The 24,948-nt window shown below is 37.3% G+C and overlaps 1 protein-coding gene across 2 annotated transcripts in view; it reads right to left on the bottom strand.

Moving 5' to 3' along the window:
- Positions 1 to 463: 463 nt before the first annotated feature.
- CRY1 (cryptochrome circadian regulator 1) overlaps positions 464 to 24,948 on the bottom strand; it is a 38,467-nt gene continuing 13,982 nt past the window's right edge. The window contains exons 2-14 of one of the 2 annotated variants that reach the window (XM_068191063.1): positions 16,890 to 16,998; positions 13,494 to 13,636; positions 12,010 to 12,194; positions 10,578 to 10,666; positions 9,887 to 10,027; positions 9,480 to 9,791; positions 6,842 to 6,993; positions 6,541 to 6,743; positions 5,693 to 5,794; positions 4,577 to 4,669; positions 3,322 to 3,393; positions 3,114 to 3,221; positions 464 to 1,598 (exon numbers count right to left, since the gene is read on the bottom strand). In XM_068191063.1, coding sequence (XP_068047164.1) covers positions 3,118 to 3,221; positions 3,322 to 3,393; positions 4,577 to 4,669; positions 5,693 to 5,794; positions 6,541 to 6,743; positions 6,842 to 6,993; positions 9,480 to 9,791; positions 9,887 to 10,027; positions 10,578 to 10,666; positions 12,010 to 12,194; positions 13,494 to 13,636; positions 16,890 to 16,998 — 1,705 coding nt within the window. In that variant the 3' untranslated portion in view covers positions 464 to 1,598; positions 3,114 to 3,117. The remainder of the gene's footprint in view (positions 1,599 to 3,113; positions 3,222 to 3,321; positions 3,394 to 4,576; positions 4,670 to 5,692; positions 5,795 to 6,540; positions 6,744 to 6,841; positions 6,994 to 9,479; positions 9,792 to 9,886; positions 10,028 to 10,577; positions 10,667 to 12,009; positions 12,195 to 13,493; positions 13,637 to 16,889; positions 16,999 to 24,948) is intronic. The other variant, XM_068191062.1, reaches the window with a different exon arrangement.

Raw genomic sequence — 24,948 nt, 5'->3', positions numbered from 1 at the left:
GTATCTTAACACTTAGATACAACTTCTCTAAAAATTTGAGACAGTATTGACTGAGTATTCAAGCAAGTCTGAAATCAACATTCTCAAAAAGCAGGAAATTAAATGCATTGCAGGAAAGACTTCACTGCTATCAAGCAAAGTGCAATGACAGCAGGGAAAAAATACCAACCCAAACACCTGTATTGTGAAGAATCACTTATTAAATACATTAGTGAAAAATACTTAATGGTCAGAATACATTTTCAGAAACTGGCATTTCAGAAATGCCAGTTTCACGAAAAAGGCCTGGATAATTTGAATATTTTTTTTGCTTCAGTATTATGAAATTTGGAAGTAAAAGGTAATACAGTTCATTGGTTGTGACTTCCAGATTAAGTCTAAAAAGAGTATTTCTCTTCTTTCCTGAAACAGTTCTGCTTGGAACTATAAGCAGGAGCAATAGATTACACAAAAGACAAACATATGTATCTATATATACAATTTTCTTAATTTATTAACAAGGTATGTCATTACTGAACAAGGCAACTGAGAAATACAAGGACTGGACATATACATGAAAATTTTACAACTCGACTAAAATTGGCATGTGTTTTATATACAGGTGTGATTAATTACGGTTACAACTCTACTGTATTTGATTAAACACAGTCCTAAGCACTTACATTATGAAAATATGAAATTGATCATACAGAGTTCAAGTATGTAATCTAAAAATAATAATGATTTAAAAACTTCCAAACTTTCTATTTTCATACATTTTTCAGACAGCACTATAGCTTTTCCTACTACCATATACATGAAAGATTATCAAAAATATATTGATGGGTCTATCACTAATCATGAATATTTATATTTACAATAAGTTAGCAAATTCTTCACCAAATACTTTATATACAAAACTCAATTTGCCCTTTGTGAAAGAGTCATTAAAAAGTTAAAAACCATAGAAATGCCAGTTAGAAATAATGCATTCCAAAAATTGGACTTGTTTACAACAACTGAGAACAATTGAAAATAATTTATGAAAAAGTATGTACTTTTAGAACATGAACTCTCACAACACTTTAGCTCCAATACAGAGTAGCAGGAATTTTGTCCAATGTGTTCGTTGAGTGGCATACTTCTCTTCCAATCAAGCTGCAAGAAAAAAAGAAAAAAATATTCTTAAGCAGTTTGATGCGAGTCTTTGAAGACAGAATTCAAGAGACCAATATTGATTCCCCCCTTCTCAATGCAGGAAGCCCTGTCCCAATCTGTACTGGCCCAAATACTCAGAATTCTTACTGCTTACCTTAGAGGCTAAAAGGAGAAGGAAACAAAATAAGAGAAACCCAACAAAAGCCTCTGTACTCTCTACTTGAGTGCTATCCAGAAGTGTACAACCTTTTGCCAGCTGTGTTTTTGCGTATGATCTTGGCTTATGTTTGTATTGACTATAATGCTTTTGCAGCATGCTTTGAACACCCTAACCAAATCATCTTCTCTGCCAAACTAAAAACCCCTCCAACCTGTCTCTCAATTGCAAAAGAACTTAGACAGGAACCAGACGTTCGCTCTGCAGGTACTTCTTCTACACAGACACGAGCACCTAAGGAATTCTGCAATACAAAACATGGATGCTGAATGAATCTACACATACTAAGGATTAGACAGCTACTGAAACACAGACTCTGTTGGAATTATGTTCCACTCAGGCCCATCCAAGTAACAGAGATGAGTCTGAGAACACAGAAGCAGTTTATAGGGCTTCCAGTATGTGAGAAAATAGCAGATGGATCACTCACTAAGGTCTCAGCTCACTTCCTCAACTGACAGCATTACGGAAACAATGCTGTGGTTCTGCACTGAATCAAATCAGTACGACACAGTGTTCCAAATAGACTGCAGTAACTTTGACAAAGTGCTGCCACTGTATAACAAGCAAAATTAGATCTTGCTGTCAAAACCAAACAAAGTAGACTGAATTTCCCTTTTTATCTCTAGAGATGATGAATGCATCTCCTACACTTGTTGTATGGAATCCCTGTTTTCCAGTTCCAACAATGTCTCTCCATGTGCTATTATCTCGCTTGTTGTGCTGTTCTTACTTATTCTTCAAATTTCATGATGATCAATCCTCCACTTGTTTTTTTTTTAAACATTTTGATCACTTTTAACCTTTGCAGCCAGGCTCCCAGTCTTGAAATCCTGTCCCCTCTTATCTTAGACAGTCCTCCATTATTTGGCTTTCCTCCTTAGTAATTACTCTTTAATTTAATTTAGTCTTAATTATTTTCAGGTCATCTTCCTTGTTCCTCTCAAATCAAGCTCACCGGGGGAAGAGGTATAACAATTTTGGCCTTTTCTTTCCTCTATCCTGTTCCCAACATTATCTAAAAATCACAATTGACTTATCTTTTCTATTTTGATTATTTTACACATACAAAACTCGTTCTCCAGTTTTCTGCTTCTCTCTCCACATTTCCACAGCTGTTTGTGTGTATCCATCTACAATGCCTTCCCCAAATTCAAGTCTTTTTCACCACAACTTGACAGTTGGGCACTCTTGAGTAACCTGCTTCGATTACAGACCAATGACAAAGATCTATTTGTCCCTACATCTTCACACTCAGGAACCACATCAGCATTTTGCAGGTTTTTGGCAGTATCTCTCTGAAACATGTTCTGCTTAGTCCACTTACGTATCTAAACTAATCTAGGCCCTGAGCTCTTCCTTTTAAATTGTCTTAGTCTTCTGATTCAGGTCACCATACATTCATACAAACAATGCTACTGGCACAGCTTAAGGTGAGATGTGGGAACAGAGAGTAACTCAAGCTACTTACGCAACTCTGCTAATGTATTAAAGTTACAGTTTATCCATCTTCCTTTCATTAACACTTGGATCTGTGTCTGATAACCTTCAGTCTGGCTTGATTTTTGTCACTACTTCCTATCTCATACTTCACAAACTCTTAGAGCCAGAAATTTCATACTGTGTGTTTGTCCCATCCCCAGAAAATAAATATCTACAGCAATAGTTTAGGATCCTTTGCATTGCAGTGACATGAATGTTATCACAGACACAAAATTTGTACAGAACTTTGATAACTTGAAGGTGCCTCAGATCTTACCAGTTTAATTTGTGCTCTGTCGCTGGACTTTTGGTCCAACGCTCTGAGTTTCTTCTTCTGGATTTGGGCGTTTCCCTGCACTAATGCCAGTACCAAGGGCCGTTCTTCCTGATAATTTAAAATCAGTGTTTACATTAAGACTCTATTGCACCCTTATATATCCAAGAAAAGTGTTTGGTTTTTTTTTTTTCAATATTGTTTAAATTACCTGCTTGCAATAAGTGTGATTGCTGATTGTCTCCATGAGCATAGTGTAAGATACTACTTGCTTGACAGTAACCTGTTCAGATACAGTAGATATTTATTATACTACATAAAATTTAGAGCTGCAAGCAAGTGTAAAATTATGTTTTGTACAACAACAAAAAGAAGCCAATTGATTTATTTTCCATCATCAAGAAAAATCCTGCCAGAAACTATCCTGAATGCAGAAGAGTTCTTATGCAAAAGAAAAATAAGCCTCATGGTAGTCCACAGCAGTTAAACATATATGCACTTATATCTGCAGAGTGAACATTTAGTGCCTACATATTTATGCACTATATTTGCAACAAGCAGAATGCTTGTATACCCAAACTCTTTAATTATAAACTGTTAGAAATTTTAAATTAAATTTTAAATTTAAATTTTACTTCTGCCAAGTTCTTTTTATTATTTTGTTATAGCAACGCAAATGAATCCCTGGCATAACTTAGTTGTGGAAAAACAAAAAAATCAAGTAAGTTAAAAGAAAGATGAGAACTTTCTTCTGATTTATGTAAACTATCTACTGGCAACCTTGAAACTGAGAGTTCTGCGTGAATAGTGCAATCAGCAGAAGCAGTTGCAAGGTTTCTTGTTCTGAACAGTTGCGGTGTTCCAGTTACGTTCTGGGTGTTTAAACAAACACAGATTACAGCCTTTCCTGATCAGTAAACACACCACCTCTGTTAAGACTGCAAAGAAACAAACAGTTGGGTTAAATTTCATTGTAACTTGGATCTGTCACAAACCACAGCTTAAGGTTCTGTATAGTTAAAGTAACAAATATTTGCTTCCACAATAAGAGACTATCCACACATAACTGCGGAAATTAATGATATATGGAAAGAGTGGTAGTGAAATCCGAGAAAAGATAACATACAAATTTTGATATCCAACACACAAGGTGAACTTCTGGTTTTCAGTTTCTTTTAAAGTAGCCTAGAATTATGTTTATTTATTTTTTTAGTCATATCTGTGATCCCTCCCACTCAAAACATACAAATACTGCTGCAGATGAGCACTTGAGAGATAAAAATGACAAGACAAGCAAGTTCACTCTAAGAAATAATTTCTACGTTTCAAGAACAGAAACAAGGTCAGTTCATGTTGCAGACAGCAGCTGTCACCCAAAATCTATCCATGCTATTTTGATGTTTTGTCTGGTTTTCCATAGTTGCAAGGATTTGGAGATCCTCTACAGACAGGCACTGTCATAATACCTTGCTGCTGAATTCCACTTGGTCCTGTATGAGAGTCTCCCAGGGCACATGACTGAACAACAGAATGACCATCACCAGTTCCCAGTTGAGCTCCTGGAGAGACAGGGAGAAGACTTAAACATAACAGAAGGTAAAACTCCAGTTTTGGGATTTAAAATGTGGGGGGTTTACCCCCCTCTTCAAGACATAGACTTTTTATTGTGGGTTTTAAACTTTTTTTTTTTCAAACCCCCTCATTACAGGTCCGAAGCGCTAAAGGTTTTTGTCTTTCCATATTCACTGAACCTCCTACAAAAGGAATACATTTCTGATATGATAAGTGTAAGTACATGTATATAGGAATGCATTTTAAAGAGAAAAGAGTGCACATAATATTAGTTTTTTTTTTTTTTTAAATAAACCTTTCTTATCTTATACATGTCCTAAACTTACAAGAAATAAAAGCTCAAGGACCCTGTTTTAAGGAGTTTGTATTTTATTTCTTTAAGGGAACTGTACTGGTTAAGAACAATAAAGTCCATCTTCCTCCACAATCTGCTTCTAACCTTGACTAAAGCCTATGAAGAATATAAAGCCAGTAGATTTCCAGTTCTGCTGTATCCTTTTACATTGAAGAGTCTAAGGTGTATGTAGTATTTAAGATACGCCATGGGTTAATACAATCTTAATACTGTTCTTATTTTTCTTAGTAGAAATAAATTCCTGTAAGCAATCTAATGCCAGAATTAGAAAGCTTTACAAGTTAATAATTCTCCCTTGAAAGTTCACAAGTCACTCCTTATTATAAATATCAGGATGCTTATATACTTCTAGGACAAAATCATATTCAAATGCTTTTGAAATCAAATTGTTTGAGAGTAGTTAATAAGTAATTTTTGGAGGGAGAAAAACACAGGTGAAAAATATTTGCATATTTGAGATTTAAAAAATAATTTAAAGATGTCTATATTCAAATACTATCAAGCAGTGAATAAATTTGAAAACATTTGTGACTTGCACTCAGAATTGTCTTATGGAAGCAGTTCTTTCTTATAATACAAAAAGGCAAGGGCATTATAAAAGAAGTTCATGTAGTTCAGTCCCAATAATTCTATGTATTGAAAGAATTTGACTGACCTCCTGTACTACCACAACCAGAAATGCTTTCTCCTGGTGAATAGCCCATTAGGCCACCATTTCCATTTCCATTTGGATTAGAAGGCACAGTTGCAAGGAGACCTAAAAAACAAGACAAAATATATAAAGATAGCTAGAGGGGAAAAAAAAAATCAAGTGCAGCACTCTGTTTTCCTTGTGATAGCCAATTCTCCACCCTCACCTTAAGTGGTTTACTTTTATGACAGGAGAACACCTCTCTGTCTTGCCTGCTTCTGTTTTTTGCCAAACAATTTTAGTTTATGTCCACTTAATTTTTTCTACATCATATTCTGCATAACTTTTCCAATATTGCTTTGTTACACATACCCAGTATGTTGGGTTTAAGTGCAACATACCCTGATTCAATACCCAGTAGCTGAACATTCTGACTGCTCACACCTTCCTGAGCAGTACAGTGCACCTGGTTTACCTCTCAGAGCAAAGGGGAAGAATCCACCAGGGCCTGGGTTGGTGCCTACTTTTGCAACAGCATTTGCATATGCAAATACAGTATCACTGAAGTTATGAACCATATTCAATTTACTAAAACTAAACTGTACCAGAGTTTATCGAATGCACAAAAGGCCCAGTTTAACAAAAACACTTCAAAAGACCCAGAGGAAAAAAAAATCCAGGAAGTATTTGGAGAGGCACTCCCCTCAAACTCTTTCCTTTCTCAATTACACATAGTATTTACTTGGATATGAACCCTGGTCTCCATCCTGAGCTTAGACCTGACTCTCACTGCAATGAGACTAAATTATTAACTGCTAGAAGGTGAGAGAAGTTTTAAATAAACAAATAAAACAAATAATCTATAATCATACCCAGTCCTCTGTATCGTGAAAGCTGCTGGTAGATCTGTTTCATCCTCTCAATATTCAGACGACTTGCCTCTGCATGGTTTACCATTGGTTTGGGATAATTAACTCCTATAATACATTTTGCAGCCTTCTGGATGCTCTCTGGGGCATTCCAAGGATCATAGATGTATTTTGCAGGGAAACCTCTAAGTACTGGCAAATAACGTCTTCAAAAAAATAACAAAAGGGTAAAAAGGTCATGTTAAGTATAAAGCTGCTGAATAGCTTAGGCAACACCCACTGCAATTTCTGGATTGTGAGTTACCTGATATAATCCCCATTTGGGTCAGTTCTTCTGCCAAAACCCACTGGGCAGTAGCAGTGAAAAAACTGCTGAAAGAAGGAACTACAGGATAGCCACATCCAGCTTCCAGCATTCACACTCCAATCTGCATCAAGTAACAGCTCTTCAAAGACCTTAAGAAATCAGTGCAACAAGTTAGTCTGGGCATGGCACACCTTCAAGACACCTACTTTTTCAGGATTACTTCCTGAGTTTTGGATTTAAGCTCTTTCTTACCTGGCAGCATTCACAGAACGCTCAGTATGCAATTGCAAATGCCTTAATGCCAAACTCAAGAACAAAAGAAAAAATTCATAACCAGGCTTTTATCCTGTAAACAAACTTGTAAACATTTCAGCAAGGTACACATTCTTAAATAAATACATCCTTGAAAAATGAATCCCCAAAGGACGGCTGGAGCCTCATGGCTTCCAAGTGGCATTTGCTGTTTTCAGAAGAATTGCTTCATCACATCACAGGTGAGTAAGCTTTGCAAACTTCCAGAAAACAGGGAACATACAAAGTACATTTTGAACTCAAATTGCACAGCACCTTTCACTATGTGAGGAATCACAAGAGAAGAATTCAACAGTTTTAGGGCACCCCAAACATGTAGAAGTTGTGTTCTAGCACAACTAGTGCTAGCTAGCTAGTTCTAGTTGATCTAGCAAGTCACAGTTTTGAGAACACACTCAAATTCTGAGAGGCATTATGAACCACCAAGAACACTGAAGGATGGTGTGACATCTACAGGTAATGAATTCTGGTCTGAAGACCAAAAAAAAGAAAATCTTCCAAACACTTGGATTCTAATTTGCTACCCCTATTATATTAAAAAAAAAAATCAAACCAAACCAACAAACAAAAACAACCCAAACAAAACATGAGCAAGTTGAAGATTTATGAGGGTTTTACTTTAAATCTGGAGCTCAGAAGCTGTGAAACATTCAAGCTTCCAGCACTGATTGCTTTTTCATCTTCAACACAGACAGTACTAACTTGCATAAAAGCAAGTTTATCTGCTCAGTCAGATCACTAGTAATCAGGCTGACAAAAAACAGAGCAAAGCCTCATTCTGTGAAGGACAACACTCAAGGACCTTTTATAAAAAGAGTGGAACTCGAAGTAGTTTTAAGAAGAGATACTTATTTAATACATACTTTTGCAAGTTCTGAGTTTCATTTCAAACTTACATAAATTCCAAATGTTCCAAAGCAACCATCTTTCTTCATGCTAAGGCACTAAAATCTCAACATTACAGTACTGCCACCCAACTTCAACAAATATTCCTATACAAGGTCTAAATAAGGTAATACTATTAAACAATGATCTCTCCATCTGTTTCTCCATATACTCAATGAGGCATTCATTCCACAGTACACACTGAGTATGTGTTACAAAAGTATCTTCAACTAAATATCTGCAACTACTTGGGGAAAAAGTGTTTTGAAAAAATAGGATTTATCTTAAAACACCGTCAAAAACGTTTCAAATAGATGGTGACTCATAATGCAACAAGATCCTTATATGAAGCGTGCTAGCACACAATTGTTCCACTAGATGCTGCCATGTAGTAAGACTTTGGAAATAACACCACGGGGAATGCCAGATTAACTTTTGCTAGCTATGGAAACTTGAGTTGAACATCTTTCCACTGCACAAGCCTGGGGCCTTCATGTATCTGTATTACTGTAAAAGTAAGAACAAGCTGCCATGTATCTGTAATTTACAGAGGAATTTATGAATTCCTCTGAATTCATAAATTACCTATGGCTGAATTACCTATGTATGTGCATCTTCAGTGTCTGTATTTGTGAACTGCAGAAATAACCAAAATTTTAATCGAAAGGTGTTTGCCTACAACTGATTTGTTAAGAAAGAAAATTTCATATGATTATATACATATAGAAATACGGGGTCAAAATCTTGATGGCAATTAAATTTTTTATATTTCAAAAATAAAATTGTCTGATTCTCAATTTTTAATCGATTATTATTGCTTAGTAAAAGTTATGCTACACTTCTAAAAATGTAAAATTTATTAAAAGGCTTAATTAGTGAGAATAAATTATTCTGTTGTTTTCTTCAAAAACCTGACATTTTAGATTTGAACTTCAGCATCTTATACTTGCATAAAATAACTGCAATGAGCCTTCAGCCAAATCATGTTGCCTTTACTCACAGTTCTAACACTGGGCAAAGTGACAGAAATTGCTGAAAGGACATTCTCAGTTTTTAGTTTTCTCTCTTTTATTCCCATAGTACTTACTCTTTGCAGGGAAGCAGATGCAAGATAGGAACAGAAATTGTTGACACACAGAATGACTGGGGAAAAAAATCTAAATTGCAATAGTTATCCATGTTTATTTTTCAAGATTTAGGAAGAAATCTCAAATTTGAAAGAATTTCAGACCTATTCTGACTGCAAGAAACATAACATTCCAATAAAAGAGGACATTCAAGAGGTAAAATTTCAGCACACCTGGTATATCAGAGCCAATTTAGTTTTGCCCACAATTTAAAGTTTAAAATTCAACTTACACCACACAGCAACAATTATAGAATGACCATCTGAAACTTTACCAAGCACTTTAAGAAATTCAAGAATAAGAAACAATACCTTCATTCCTTCTTCCCAGCTAATCCAGAGGTCACCTCGAGTCAAAAAGCATGCTACAGCATGCCGGGCTAAATGGTGAATCCAACCTTCCTGACGAAGCTGTGTCATAATTGCATCAATCCAAGGAAAACCTGTCCTGCCTTCTGCCCATTTGGCCAAAGCCTCAGGATTCTTATCCCATGGAATTTGAACACAGATAGGATTCCCCTCCATTTTATCAAACCGTGGATTGTTAGTCGCCGCTGTGTAGAAAAATTCACGCCATAACAGCTGGCCATAGAGGGAGAGGGGAGGGGAGCTGTTCTTTTTTACCTGAAGATCACCATTAAAGAAAAACATTTTATTAGGAGAAGTAGGGGATAACCATGGCATCTAACAACATGTATCTGACTACACAGAAGTCCTACCTTTTTGTACAGATCTGTTAATTTGAAATAAAAGAGCCGACAGGACAAACAGCCAAAGCGGAGGTAGGGACTGAGCCCCGTAGGGCTTGCCAGAAGGGAATTTGCATTCATTCGTGGTCTTTCAAAGTTTGCTACCCAAGCCTTAAAAAAACAAAACAAAACAAAATCCACACAGCAAAATCAGACTAGAGCCTACATAGCAACTTAGAAAGGGAGAAATCACACACTGTCTGTAACTGAATCCAAACAGTGGACAGATGGTCAGGTCACCTACGATACACAAGCGTTCCTTTTGAATCAGCAGAACCTCTAGAAGGTAATTAACTCAATGCAGAAGGCATGAACTGTCTTCCAGAGCTATCTGTGCCTTTCTTTTAAACACAATGGAAACCTAGACAACTAGAATTCCCCTTCAAAGCTATAAAACATATGGGTTTTTCAATAAAATTACTTTAAAAATAAATTAACGTTTTTTTATAGTACAGAAGAGTAAAACAGACTGTCTCTAAAATTCATATCAAAGATAATTTACTATCATCTTTAAAAAACAAACTATTGCTTTACAGCATTGAGGCCTTGAGTTCAAGTTTGTGGGTTTGATTTTTTCAACACCACTTGCCCAAATCCCCTTAGGTTTCACAGTAAGGCATGTTTCCCAGATGTGTCAGACTTGCTGTGATCTGAAACACACCTTTCGTTCTAAATGTCTTTCTAAGCGTGTGAGAGCTTCAGTTTCTCCCCCTGGCCACACTGCAGAAGGCAGACCATCTGTGTCAAAACCTGAAAGAGAAAGTGAAACAAGGAAAATGCTTGTTTGCTTATACTGTAAGACAACAAAATTACAGCATACTGATACTTGACTACTGCATCCTTAGAAAAACCGTAAGTTTGACACCTGAAAAAGTCTGTTTTAAAACAGGACACAGGCAAGTCTTCTCAAAGCACATCCAATACCTCTAACTTGCAGCAAAACTCAATTTTTTCCTTTTACATTTACATTAATATACATCACAAATTTCAGATGCTGAATGGTCTTACTTCAGTCCCAATTACACCGGTTAGTTTGGGGTTTTTTTTTTGCAAGAAGTGACCCCTCAGATTTTCCAAATCTACAATATGCAGGCTATCCTAAAGCCATAACTTTTTTTTTTAATTACTATTAAGAAGCAACAATTGCTTTTGTAATTTACAGAATGTCTAAAAACTTTTCAACCAAGGTAAAAGCCTGAGTGCTATCTTCAGAACATTCCTAGGTATCACTGCCCTCAACTTAAGTAACAGAGATTGTTAATTTGATGATAAACACGTACTTGAGCCGCAAAAGAAAGATAAAAAGAAGGCAATCAGATTTTTTCCATATCCTCCCACCAGCCCCAAGATTGCTCACCAGATGTGTGGGAAAACATGTCTGCCTATAGCTTAACCACGGCATAGTGAGATCATCACTTCTTATAAAGGCTTTAGAAACCAAGATCTGTTTTTTAAGAGTTCAAATGGACTAGACAGGGCAGTAACAGTTAACCAAAATATGTCCAGACCTTTTTGTTAGCAATTTGGAGGTCATAGCACATTTGCCAGTATTTTGGGATGTGTGGAGAAACTGGAAAGAGATGACGAGTTTCATAGGACAATAGCTGATACTATTCCTTAAAATTACATTTATAGAAATGTAAGACTCTTTTTCCCTCAGAGCCTTCTAAAGTAATTAATTATCTTATTACTTTTTTCACTATATCAAGAAAAGAGGGTGGTTCTTTTTAAACTAGTTTGTTAAATGTCAGATAAATGACCTGAAGCACAAAGATACAAAGTATATTTAATACAAAATGAAGCATCAAAGACTATTAATTAGCAGCTTAATAATTATTTGGTACCCTGGGAAAATGGCTATGCTGTATTACAAGAAGCCAAACAGTATAGTTTGACCTGACCTGTCATCTAGCAGAAAACAACCAAAATTTACAGGAGTTGATTATCTTTTTTCATTCCTTTTGTATGCCATAATTGCATCAGGGTAACAATTACCCGCTAGCAGGACCTCACTTGTTGTTTTAAGTATTGTGCTTTTAGTGGTAGATTACATCTTACTTGTTTCAAAATGTCAAAGCAATCTCAGAACATACCCAGCTCTTCAAGTGATGGCACACCATATTTCTCATCATGGTCATCAGAAACCGGAGTAGTACATTTTTTCATTACTTCTGGGGTTATAGTCTCCACAGGCATCTCCAGGGGTTCCATTCTACTAATCAGGGTCTGAAATCGCTTGTAAGTAAGAGGAGGCTGTCCTCCATTTAATTCTATTATTCTGTATTAAAGAAAAACAGAAAAGAAGCATGTCAGACAATAGTATTTAACAGTTTTTCTTATCAAATATACATACCTATACATACAAAGAAATATCTCCTTACCTCCTTCCAGCTTACATAGAACCCCAAATATACATGGTAATCCAGACAGAACTTTAAATATACCATCCTTCTTTCCCCACTAGGGAGACATATAAATTAACTGTTTATAACCAAGTCATTTTTCTTCATTCCTGGGTTATAGAAATTTCCTCACGAACAAGGATATAATGAACGTGGACAGTTCACGGCAAAGAAAAGCAAAGCAGACAGAGATCTGAGCTACATACAGAAGTATCCAAGTCACCTACAATGCCACAGTATTTACATTCAAAGAAATTCCCTTTCCCCCTTCTGGTATTGATAACAGTAGTCAATATTAAAAGAGTCTTAATGTGGGAGGAAATCAAAATGTAGCTTATACACACTGACTGCTGTAAAAACACAGTTTCGTGTTCTGCATTGCCATTTAAAATATATCTGAAGTCTTGGAAGAACGGAAAACCTCAAAGAAAAATCTACAAAGTGATAGATTGAACCAAATGCTTATTTAGCAGGGTGTTTGGGTGGGAGGGGAAAAAAAGAATTTCCAATTTGGTATAAAAAAGGTTAGCTATGGGTTTCAAAAAGTAAATACTTCCAATTTCGTTGCCCTCCCATATGTCTAACAGTCTCTTATATATTGGCTTGTAGCAGAATAAAATAGGCAGCTACCACAATAAATCACCTAATGTTAAGAGAAGACGAATTATACTTGTAACTAGTTTGTGGATTATGTTTCTATAATAGGGAATTAACACCAATCCTTTAAATAGGTCTGTGGAAAAATATAACAAGACATTAAATAAGGCAACACAGGGATAGCAAACAATCCCCGATTACTTACTGAAATAAAGACAAAACAAACAAAGCAACTAAACAAAACCAGATGTTATTTGGGAGAAGTTACAGGCATGTTTGAGTAACTTAATTATAAATGACAGCTAATTAACATAAAGATTATTTTCAAAGGAACTCCAAATTAAAACTGCATTTCAGATTCAGTTATATATAATTTTTTGGAGTTTCAAAGTTCTACTCAGTATGTAATAAAATTTGGATGGATGGATAAAAGTGAAACATAAAACAAATTTGTAGTTTTCCTAACAATGAGCTGTTTGGTGTGGAAAGTAGCCCACAATATATAAATAAATACTACAAAAAACTCCAAGGGTTTTTTTCCCCTCCTTTTTCAAAATCCAAGGTAAATGGTAACTTACTTGTCCAGGTCATACAATGTATGTGAAATCCGAACAATGACCTCCACTCCTGCTTCACTAGCCAGTTTCTTGATAGCTGCATCTCTTTCCTTTCCAAATGGTTCAGAATCATATTCAATAGAAAGTTTTGCAATGTTCCATTCCTACAACACAGACCAAAAGTGTGGTCCTTTAGCAACTCAGCTGCATGATGGAGGGGCAGGGAAAGGAGAACTGAAAGGATAGGGGCAGAATGGAACACCTGTGTATAGTTATCAGAAATACAGAAAGATCCAAAATATATTAGGCACCCAGAAGAACAAAAATAAAGTCCAACTTTTTGGCATCTAAGTAGCTATCAGGCATAAAAGAGCCTCCATCCACCCTATTACTGTGGGTGCTCACTAATGCAACATGTAATGGAACAATTTCCATGCAAATTTTGAAAACTCATCTCCAACTTTAGGATCCACATACCTTAAGAGACTCAAAAGAAGGGGAAGATGACAAAGGCTGTCTTCTGAACATGGATCAGCAGCACTACCTTGCTCTACAGAAAAGTTTTTTACATATGCCTGTCAGCTTGAGCAGAACTGAAGTTTCAAGGAAGGGGGGTGGAAATACTGCCCTGCCCTATCACCAAACACTTTCTTTACTTTTTCCAAATCCCTTCTCCTCACTCAATCTTCAAATTCTTAATAATAATAATAAAAAAAGGCTGTCTTCTACAAATAGAATGCCTTACACCTTGAAGTCCAATATTCTTTATGTCACAGATGCTGTTACCAAGGCCAACAGTCACAGGTGAGGAAAAAGAAGGCAACAAAGGGATCAATAATGGCTAAAGCTTCTGTAACAGTAGGAAATTGGAAACATGAAGTTTGCACAAGATGATCCTAGGAAGCCATCACATCAATCAAATACCTTTCTAATCCCTCAGAATCTTAATGACTTGATTTAATACACGATAGTATTTCAGAAAATTGGATTTACACCAGAGACGAGGGCACTCAATGCTAATCACCAAGGGTGCGATTTCACTTCTGAACTCCAGCTCTCTCCTAGATGAAGCCCAGCCCTGAGGACAGATGATTCCAAGGAGTGCTTGCTCTTTGAAACAAGGCTGAGATCCCACCATCCTTAAGTCTGCCCAGACTAACCCAGCAGGCCTTGAATCCTCAAGCAACTTCCTACCCCATAACGTAACATTTACTTCCCATTTCATAATGCTCTGTAACATAAAACCACTGTCTGGCGAGTTGCAGCAGATACTTTTCTAAACCCTTCTTTCCCCTGGCGTTTTGCAAAGAAGAGTGTCCAAGAAACAGAGTCACATACCTAAGGAAGTCAAGAAACTCTAAGACAACTGCTGTGTAATGTGAATACACCCAGATCACATCAGCATGAGCCAGGCAATTAGAAGAATCACAGATAATTTTGCACATACTCATACTGCTGAATGGTTTTAGCAACACTGATGCATTAAAAAAAATAGTGATTGTTTCAATTCTATTTTCTTTATTGAGCCCAGCCCAAAGAGCTAAAGATAGAAAGCAGACCAGGACAAATTGAAGAGAATGAGGCAAGAACAAGCCAAAACTTAAATGAAAGAGCCTAAAGGTATTTGAGGTCTTTGTAAGGATAAAGATAGACCAGTATTCTGCCTTTTGAAGGAATTGTTCAGACCGTGAAAAGGAAAGCCTTACCAAGAAATAGTGGCGATACATTCATTCCCAGGAAATCCACAGATGCTGGCATCTGTGATAGGGCTCTACACAAGTTCTACTATCTCCTACCTAAGTTAATGACTTCACTGAAGTTATTTTTTCAAACTTAAATGAACTTCTCTTTTCCACATGTGTTCGTTCTTCAGGGTCAGGATCATTGCTCACCTTTGAAACATTTAATAGGGATGATCTGAAAAGCTTTGTTCAGTATTACAACCCCTTCACTGCACTGCAAGTGTCTGATGCACAGCTACTGCTCTGACAAAAGAAGTTGTGAAATATAAGACATAGATGCATGCTCCAGGTCAACTTCACTCAAAAGTGAAGAAAACCTCAAGAGCTTCAGTAACTTGTTTTGAGCATAGAGGATGTCCTGAAAAGCCCCTTAGTGAACCAATATATGATAAAGACACTAACTTGAGGAACCAGAAGACACAGACAGATGTGAATGTTCTTTTTTGATTGCTGTATGCCGTATCTATATTACAAGTTATTTTAATTTTCTTCTCAGAGCTAAAATTAATATTCTAAACATGTGGCAATCCAATGCTGCCAGGCATAGAAAGATCAGCCTAGTAGCAAAATCTGAAACAGGAGCAGTCAAAGTAGCCATTAAAGTATTTAAGAAGACTTGTCAGAGGTTGCTCAAATCCAAAAGGCAACACACAACAGGAAGGCCTTTGCTCCTACTTAAATGCAACCAAACTAAGTTTGGCAGATAGATACAACAAGCTTGGATATCTGAGGGGTTGCAAGCAGTAGCTAATACCACAGTACTCCTGCAGGAAATTCTTCACTGAACGGAAATCAGGGAAAGACCAGTAGAAGTATCATCCAGTTAGCATTTCACAACAAAATCACAATAATGAAGACAGAAATGTGGTTTGAGTTTTCAGGTTGGTGTTGAAGACCTGGGAATAAAAATAATGAGCATACAACCTCTTTGGAAAAATGGATATCTCCTTTTGCATCCCCCAGTTTCACTTGTTTCAGTTACCTCAATTCAATCATTCCGAAAAAAACTCTTCAAATCAATGCCAAGTGTTCATTTTTACAATACTATTATAGTATTATTACCTTAAATACACTATTATCCATAGACAACATATTACCATCAGTAGCAATCACTCACATCTTTAATTCTCTCAGTAAGACCCCATCCCACAAAATCCTTACATTTCTTTGACTAGAAATCACTTTTTAGATACACTGTGCTTTTAACAATCTTACTACTAGAAAAAAGCTTATTAAATCACCTTTAATGGCAAAAAAGCAATCACAACAGATATTTGGCCTAAATAAAACATTGCTTTTACAGGTCAGGCTTTGAACATGGATTCATGTGCACAAAATTTTGTTTCAGTACTACAAAGGGAACCTGTAAAGGAAAATGCAGTAATATACAGTACCTACACTTAGCAAAACATTTGAAATCAATTCTGTTTCTGGAAAGAAAACAACAAAAACCAGTAAAGTCTTAAAGCAACTCAGCTCAGTTGATGATAAGTACATTAGAGAGAAAAAATTCAAAACTAACACAAATAACCTTAATGAAAAACTGCAAAAGGATAGATCAGTATTTGCATGAATAACTTGCACTGAATGAAACAGTACAAGAAATATTCCTAGCTGTGATTAGTTTGTTGGTCATATTTGTGGATAGAAACAACAACTGTAAGGTGGCATTTACCTTAAAAAGCCTGGGGAAAACATCTGCTGGCTGTCCACGGATAACAAACAAACGTGAATTCAGCTTCCGCAGATTGGCATCAAGATCCTCGAGACATTGAAGCAGGAATCTGCAAGAATTTAAAAGAACATTTATTTTCTGAGGCAAACCAGACAATTTTACAATAGAAAAAGGTAACTAAGAAGAATAATCAACAACAATTATCAGACCTTGAAGACTTGGTGCTTATTTTAGTGTTGCAGGCATGTTCACATCCTCATTACACTTGGCTTACAGTGGTATGATACCATGTAGTATCTTCTACAATACATAATTCATAAAACCAAACTGCATTGTCATTTCAGTTTTCCCCTCAATGTTATTCAGCTCTGGAATGGACTAAAACACACTCTAGTCTCAACTAAAACTACAAGTATCTTGTCATTCTAAAGACAGAAAAACTCCTACACTACAGAAAAAACGCCAACAAACAAAGAGATAATCAGTTGTTGGCACACTGCTACTAAACTTAACCCAAGCCCTTCTTACAACACTGAACTGTTACTAAAAACAGCATACCAGGGGTACACAGCCATGACTATCCCTCTGCCCTTCATTTATAGAAACAGCCCTCTATATAACATATGCATCTGGGCTGTAACTTCACCAGAATTATTTCATAAGCAAATTAGCACATCAGGCAAAAAAAAAAAGGGGGGGGGGGAGAATGGGGTGCTGCAAATCTGCAAGTGTTCAAGGGAAACAGGCAGCTACACAAACAATGTTGAGACAGGTTCACATGCACAAAGATTTATTAGTAGATATAATAACTCCAGTGGTGAAAGTGGTTTGGGGAAGAAATAAAAACAAAAGGAAAAGAGGAAAAAAAAGAACTCTACCTTGCAGCCAGATGGAAAGAAAAGTGCTGGAGGTCCCCAGATGAGTGCCCTTCCCCTGGACCCTCTCCAGTCCAGCAAGTGGCTCCTCCATAATATTTTTCTCATGGTCAGCAGGTTGAGAGAGGTGATCCTCTCCCTTTACTCTGCCCTGGTGAGGCCACATCTGGAGTGTTGAGTCCAGTTTTGGGCTCCCTAGCCCAAGAAAGACCAGAAACTACTGGGGAGGCTCTGGTGGAGGGCTACAAAGATGGTGAGGGGACTGTAGCATACATCTTATAATGAAGGGCTAAGAAAGTTGGGCCTGTGTAGTCTGGAGGAAATTACTGAGAGGGGATCTTATCAATTCATACGGATATCTTAAACACAGTGTCAAGAGGACAGGGCCAGACTCTCTTCAGCAATGCTCAGCAATAAGACAAGGGGCAACAGGCACAAAATGAAACAGGAAACTGCATCTGAATATAAGGAAAAACTTTTTTGAGGGTAACAGAAGACTGAACTAGACTGCCCAGAGAGGTTGCAGTCTCCTTTCCTGGATATATTCAAAGCCCATCTGGGCATGATCCTGTGCAACCTGCTCCAGGTGAACCTGCTTTAGCAGGGACAGCTGGACTAGGTGATCTCCAGAGGTCCCTTCCTACCCCAACCATTCTGTAATTCTGTACTAACAACATACATTTCACCAGGAGCTGCTCAAGCCCTCTCAGCCATTCCTCCTTACAGTGCTGTTGGCACTCAGCAGAGCACATGCAGATCTGGGCAACTGCTGAGTCGGCACCTGCTGATCACTGATTTCTGTGCTCACACATTACTGCATCCCCTGCCATAAACACAAGCTACACCCAAAGGGGGCAAAAAAAAGAGGCAATTCCCACACTGCAGTCCATTACTCCTGAGAAAGCCTGCTGTAATGACACTGTGCAGGTGCAAGGCCACAGCGATAACACCTCCGGAACAACTGCCTGAGAGCGAGGCAGGGGAAGCAGCGCCACGACTGCGCCTGCTGAGGAGTGGCACAGCTACCACAGAAGGGCACGAGCACCTCTGCAAGTGCCCACCGTGTTATGAAGACAAAAGCACTGAGCAACCAGGTTTACTAAAATCAGGAGTTCATATGCATGTAAATTCTGAAGACAAATTCTAAACGCTAACCAGATACGGTGAAAATGCTATGCCTTCTGGGAGGGATATAGCATACATGATTGCTGTAAACCTGCTAACATCCATTTTCTAAGTATTTAGCAATATGTAAGTGATGTCTACCTAACACACATTGCTTCCAACTTTACATCGGGAAAAAACTTAAAAAAAAAATATCTGAAAGTCTGGGAGGAACCTCCCCCGGCTGCTATTAAATACATAAAATGTGTGGCTCACTTGACCTGAAAGAATAAGAACAGGCCTCTCAGCAGCCAGCATAAAAGAATACAATGGCTTCTAGGCTGGCAAAGTATGTTTAGATGTTTAATGACTGGAACAAACCAGAAATGCCTAATTTTTCTTACTTTGCTCAGTTTTGTTTTGAAAAAAATTCTGTGGTAGCTAGAAAAGAAGAAGAAACTTCTCTATACTCAGTTAGAAACCAAGCAGGAGTTATTTTAAGAATCAGATGAGAGCTGGATATGCTTCTATCAGAGAGAACTTGAGCCCCATGTCCCCAGGACAAAGTCAATTCTATTTGGACTCTGAAAATTATAGCTTAATTTTCTCATGGTTTTTTTAAACCTGGAATGACAGACACTATTCATTATTCTTATCCACGTGAATCTCACTTTCAAGGAGCATGTGCATTCACATATACTTCACAAAACACTAGGAAGAAAAACTACAACACTGTCCTGGATACCTTTGGAATAATCCAGGAGATCAGGTGGTTTTTTTGGGTTTCTTTTTTTTTTGTGGTTTTTTTTGGGGGGGGGGGGGTTTGTTTTTGTTTTTTTTATTTTGTAGTTTGGTTGTATGGAGTTTTGTTGTTGTGACACTGGTTTGTTTGTTGTCTAAACTCATCTCACAGAGTAGAGGGAAAGGTTATGGAAAGAAACTGGTGACATAAACTTTCATAACTATTCCTGTATTTCAGGAAACTTGATTTTTTTTCCTATTGGCATTTCAGTTCTCTATTTTCTCAGTCTCTTTTCTTCCTACCTGACTGATCACAACATGTAACTTTCTAGTCTGGGCTTGGAACAAAATCCTATTCAAGAAGATAACATGCACTGACCCAGTCTCCAATTCACATCCAAGATCCCTAAACTTGCCCTTAATACTGTTTAATCTGTATTTCTTGGTTCCCCAAATCCCCTCTATTATCTCTCTTATCTCTCACCACACTCCAGCATTTCAATCTCCATAAAACTCTTTCAGGTACTTAACAAAAATAACAGTGTAGACTCAAACTGTTAAATGTATGTAGGAAGAAAGCAGGAGGGTGGCCAGGGGACACACACACTCCCCCTCACCTCAATAAAAACCAGAACAAATTAAACACAGTCCAACCACAGCCTGTATTGCAAGACTCACAGAAAGCGCATTGTTCAAAAATAACAGACCAAATCAAATTCTAGGGACCTTACAATACCTAGAGTAATAGCAATGCAAAAGAATACTGCTTTTGACTTCCAGAACACAGAAGAAGCATGCCATTTATTAATCATATTTGATTCTTTCAGTCGAACCAAATGTGTTTTAACAAAATGAGATGCAAACAATTAATCACCTCTTTTGTTTACATCCACTGTATTTATGGTATACTACATCGAAAGGCATTTTTTCATTGAAGTGTTAATAGAAGTTGTCCAACATAAAAGCCTTTACACAGATTTATAGTCACAAAATAGTTTGGGTTGGAAGGCACTTTTGAAGGTCATCTAGTCCAATCTCCCCTGCAAAAAGCTTAATTAAATATGAACCTTCTTAAATAATCACTTTTAAAAACATACCTTACCAAGATACATAATAATCTAATCAACTACTTGTCATGAACAAAGTTTTCACCTCCTCTTTTTCTCATTAGTTGCCTAAAACTTGCAGAAGCAGCACAGCATCTTTAACTGAATGCAAAATTACTTGACCTTTCTTTCTGAAAAGATCCACCAAAATGCTCACAAACACGTTCCTCTCACAGGAATGGTAAATTAGTCTATGAATTGAAAATGAATATGAAACCTCCATCTCATAAAAAGTATTTCTTTTCAGTAAATGAGCTCTAGAGGCAAAGTTTCTTCATAGCAGCTATGAAGCAAGAGCTACTAGGCTTAAACTCTACTATATACCAGACTCTGGCAATGAAAAGATATTTAAATCTCCCCTTACAATAACAGGTCACATTTCTGAGTCTGCAGTCTAAACTAACTTTTATCCCTCAACCTAACAGTCAATGGGAAAGCACTTTCTTTTGCACTTTGAATGAATTATATTCTTTCAAACTAAAAACTTCATTAAGAGACACAAAAATTATGTCCAGATAATTTTTATCAGATTAGAGCATCAGCCCGGATTTCCTCTATCTAGTATCAAACGACCCTTAGGCAAACCAGAAGGAAACGTTCACTAATAATTTCACACTAGCAAATGATGTGAGGTACATGCATGACTGACATGATACGGGGAGGCAGAAAAGACTTACATATTTTAACACGGGGAAGATGCTGATGCAAAGCATCCCTGTCTGCAAGCAACATTCTTAGAGAGCATTACACACATTTTGCCAGAGACATCTAATTATGATATTCAGGACTTTCATGAAAGCTGCTGAAGACTTCATTCTTTAAAAGACATGCACATAAAATCTTAGCAGTTGACTCCAAGAAACTCCACAAACCTTCTTTGCTGTCAATCATACAAGGTATGCTTGGGGTCTAAAATAGAAGTTAATTGCCAGAAACTGGTAATAATTGCATAATACAGCTCATAATTTTAGCTACCATGCAACTGAAAGAAACTGATACCATCGAAGTAGCTATTCAAAAACTTGAATAAGTAATTGTTAACACAGTTAACCATTAACAAAATGACCTAAAGCAAGCACTACATCACACAATGCTCCTGGCTCAGCACTATTAACATGATTAAAGACAATACAGGGAAGAAGTCAGGAGCAGACTGTTAGAAAGGTAACAATTTTATTTAGGGAGGAGACCTACAAGAAAGATACCTATAGACACACTATTTAAGGCTACCTTTAAGTCTTGTTTGGGGTTATTTTTAGGAGTAATAAACACTCAGAAACCACAATCACATATAAGCATCCTTGCCAGTACAAAAGGAGGGCAGTTACTGGGAACTGAGGGGACTTAAAATGCAGTGACTTCTCTTGCAGGTGCTATTCACATCTGAAAATGCTAGTGAGCTAAACCACTAAGAATACATTTTCTAAACTAATCCAGATTCTGAATTTGACCATTAGCAGGAGTGTTAGACTGCACAGACACACAAAATACAGGAATTTAGCTAGCCTTTCTCATTCTGAGAAGAAGTTTAAGAATTTGAGTGAAAAGGAACAGTGCTAAAACTTGTTATGTTCCTAAATTTAATACTTTTTACCCACAACTGGTCAACTTCCAGCAACCCATCCAAACTTGTGTTTTACCTCTCTTTTTAAATACCTTTTATCTATCCACTAGTCCTCACACCAAGCCATTGATTTCCATCAACAGAAAAGCTCTGTCAAACAAGAGACTCACGTTGTTAGGGGTATTTGCTCCCCAGACTTTGTCTATCAGAATTACCTTAGGCAGCCTAATATCTGCTAGCTTTATTACCCTGTTCAGTTGTTTTATTCAACAATGCTATCAGATACTCCTCCTTCATCTTTCACAATTTAGTAGAGCTGGATTCAAGAAAAAGGTTTAATACCAACCACATTTTATTAGATAGAGTACAATTTACAGCATTAGACCCTAATGTATTAATCACACAAATCACATACCATTTCTTTCTCTTCAGAGAGAGAGCAAGAGCACTTTTCTTTCACACATACTTTGCCATATGTCTGATTAGGTTATAAGGAGATTTCAGTATTAGGCAAATACATGCCTGATACTAATTTCAACAGGAATCACAATGCGAATACCAAATCAAAAACTAAACCAGAGTATGAGGCACTGAGAAGTATCTCAAATTTGATCCCCCTTTATACAAATATTCAGTATTTTACCAGTATATTTGTCTCTTTGATTGTCACCAACCAATGTGTCTTAGTGCAAGCTGTATATTCTTATGAAACTGTAAGAAGATTAAGCTCAGACAGGATTTAAGTGTTATGTACACTCCACAGCATCCTTTGGCAGCCCGCCACAGTAGTATTTTCCTGTTACCAAATCAAGGTCACAGAGGCATCCCTTATTGTACCACATTGTTTCAACGAATCTCACATCCAACTTCCACATTCTATATAATGCTATATACATACAATAATACATTTTGTAAAGGTATTATCCTTTGAAGTTGTACACAAGAGCAGGAAAAAGTTCATGTTATTAAACTCTAGATACTTAAGTGAAGTAACTGTGGGAGTTAACTAATCTCCTGCAGGGTTGCTCTACAGTCAGCGAAGGAAAAACAGCTCCTTTAGAGAGCAATTCAGGACTACAGCATCTTTCATAACTTAGTATAGCTGATCCACTTGCAACAACAAAACCAAAGGTTGAACATGATGTGTGTTACTTGGCTTTTTTTCCCCTGAAATTTACTGCTGTTACAATCTTTAAGCCAAAGCAGAGCTGTGACAGAGGACAAATGCAAGATACATCCAAGCCCACATACAGCTGTAAAAGAGGTTCTTGGGGAAAAAAAAAAAAGGCAATTCTTTGAAAACAGATGAAAGGGCTTTGAATAATAATCAAGAGAAAACCACGTTTAAAATTTAATCTCTCCAAGCTGAGTCCTTTTGGGTGCATCTTCTTTGACACTAAGGAAAAAAGACTATTTCAGATATGGAGTGAGAACAGAACATCAACCACAGCAAGCAGTACTGCTCTATTAGGAACAACAAACTTATTTGAATCAAACCTATCTCATATTGGGCAAAAAGCTGGCATTTCCTTACATACCTTCTCTCATTAATTTCTTTCCAACTGAACTAACTTTTCAGGTTAGCATTCCCCAAAGGAAGGAAACACACAATATTTTTGTCCTATTAGAAGACATTCATAATCTCCCAAAGATGAAGGAAGCAGGATTAATAGGCAGGATTACAACCCTGGACTTTCGGAGATCTACTTTTGTCTGCTTCAAGGACCTACTCAGAGGAATCTCACGGGTTAAGGCTCCAGAAGGTAGAGGGGTCCAAGGGTGCTAGTTAACATTCAAGCATCATTTCTCCCAAACTAAGGACCAGTGCATCCCTGTTAGTGAGAAATAAGAGAGTCAGAAGACCTGTATGGATAATCAAGGAGCTTCTGACAAAACTGAAACACAAGAAGAATTTTTATGGAATATAGAAAACATGACAGGCCACTTGGCAGAAATAAAGGCACGTTGTCAGATTATGCAGGAATATGATAAAGAATGCTAAGGTCCATTTGGAATGGAATCTAGCAAGGGATGTCAAGAATGACAAGGAGGACTTCTCCTTTCCTACCTTTTGCTAAAAGTAGCAAAAGGAAGACTAGGGAAACATGGGCTCACTGCTGAATCAAGTGGGTGTCCTGGTGACAAAGCATGCAGAGAAGGCACAGTTACTGAATGCTTTCTTTGCTCAATCTTTATTGCTAAAGCCAGACTCCAGGAATCCCTGAGCATGGAGGTAAGAGTGAAAGTCCGGGAAAAGGAAGATTTTCCTTTGGCCAAGGAGGATCAGATTAGACATCCTTCAGTCAAGCTTGACATCCAGAAATCCATAGATCCCAATGAGATGCATCCATGAGTGCTGAGGGAGCTGGCAGATGTTATTGTTAAACCATCATCCACTCTCCATCATCTATGAAAGGTCATGGAGAACAGGAGGAGTGCATGAAAGTACCAGTACAGGTTAAATGTTGTCCTGCTGGAAAGCAGCTCTGCAGAGAGGGATCTGTGATTCCTGGTGGACAACAGGTTAAACCAGGAGCCAGAAGTGTACCTTTTGGCCAAGAAGGTCAATGGTACCCTGGGAAGCATTAGGAAGAGCATTGCCAGCAGGTCAGGGGAGATGATCTGCACTGGTGAGGCCACATCCAGAGTGACGTGTCCAGGGTTGTGAG

Source organism: Anomalospiza imberbis, chromosome 5 (assembly GCF_031753505.1).
Source record: "Anomalospiza imberbis isolate Cuckoo-Finch-1a 21T00152 chromosome 5, ASM3175350v1, whole genome shotgun sequence".
In the NCBI taxonomy this organism is placed as follows: domain Eukaryota; kingdom Metazoa; phylum Chordata; class Aves; order Passeriformes; family Viduidae; genus Anomalospiza; species Anomalospiza imberbis.
Note: the sequence above shows the minus strand (reverse complement) of the source record. Positions and strands in the feature narration are given on the sequence as shown.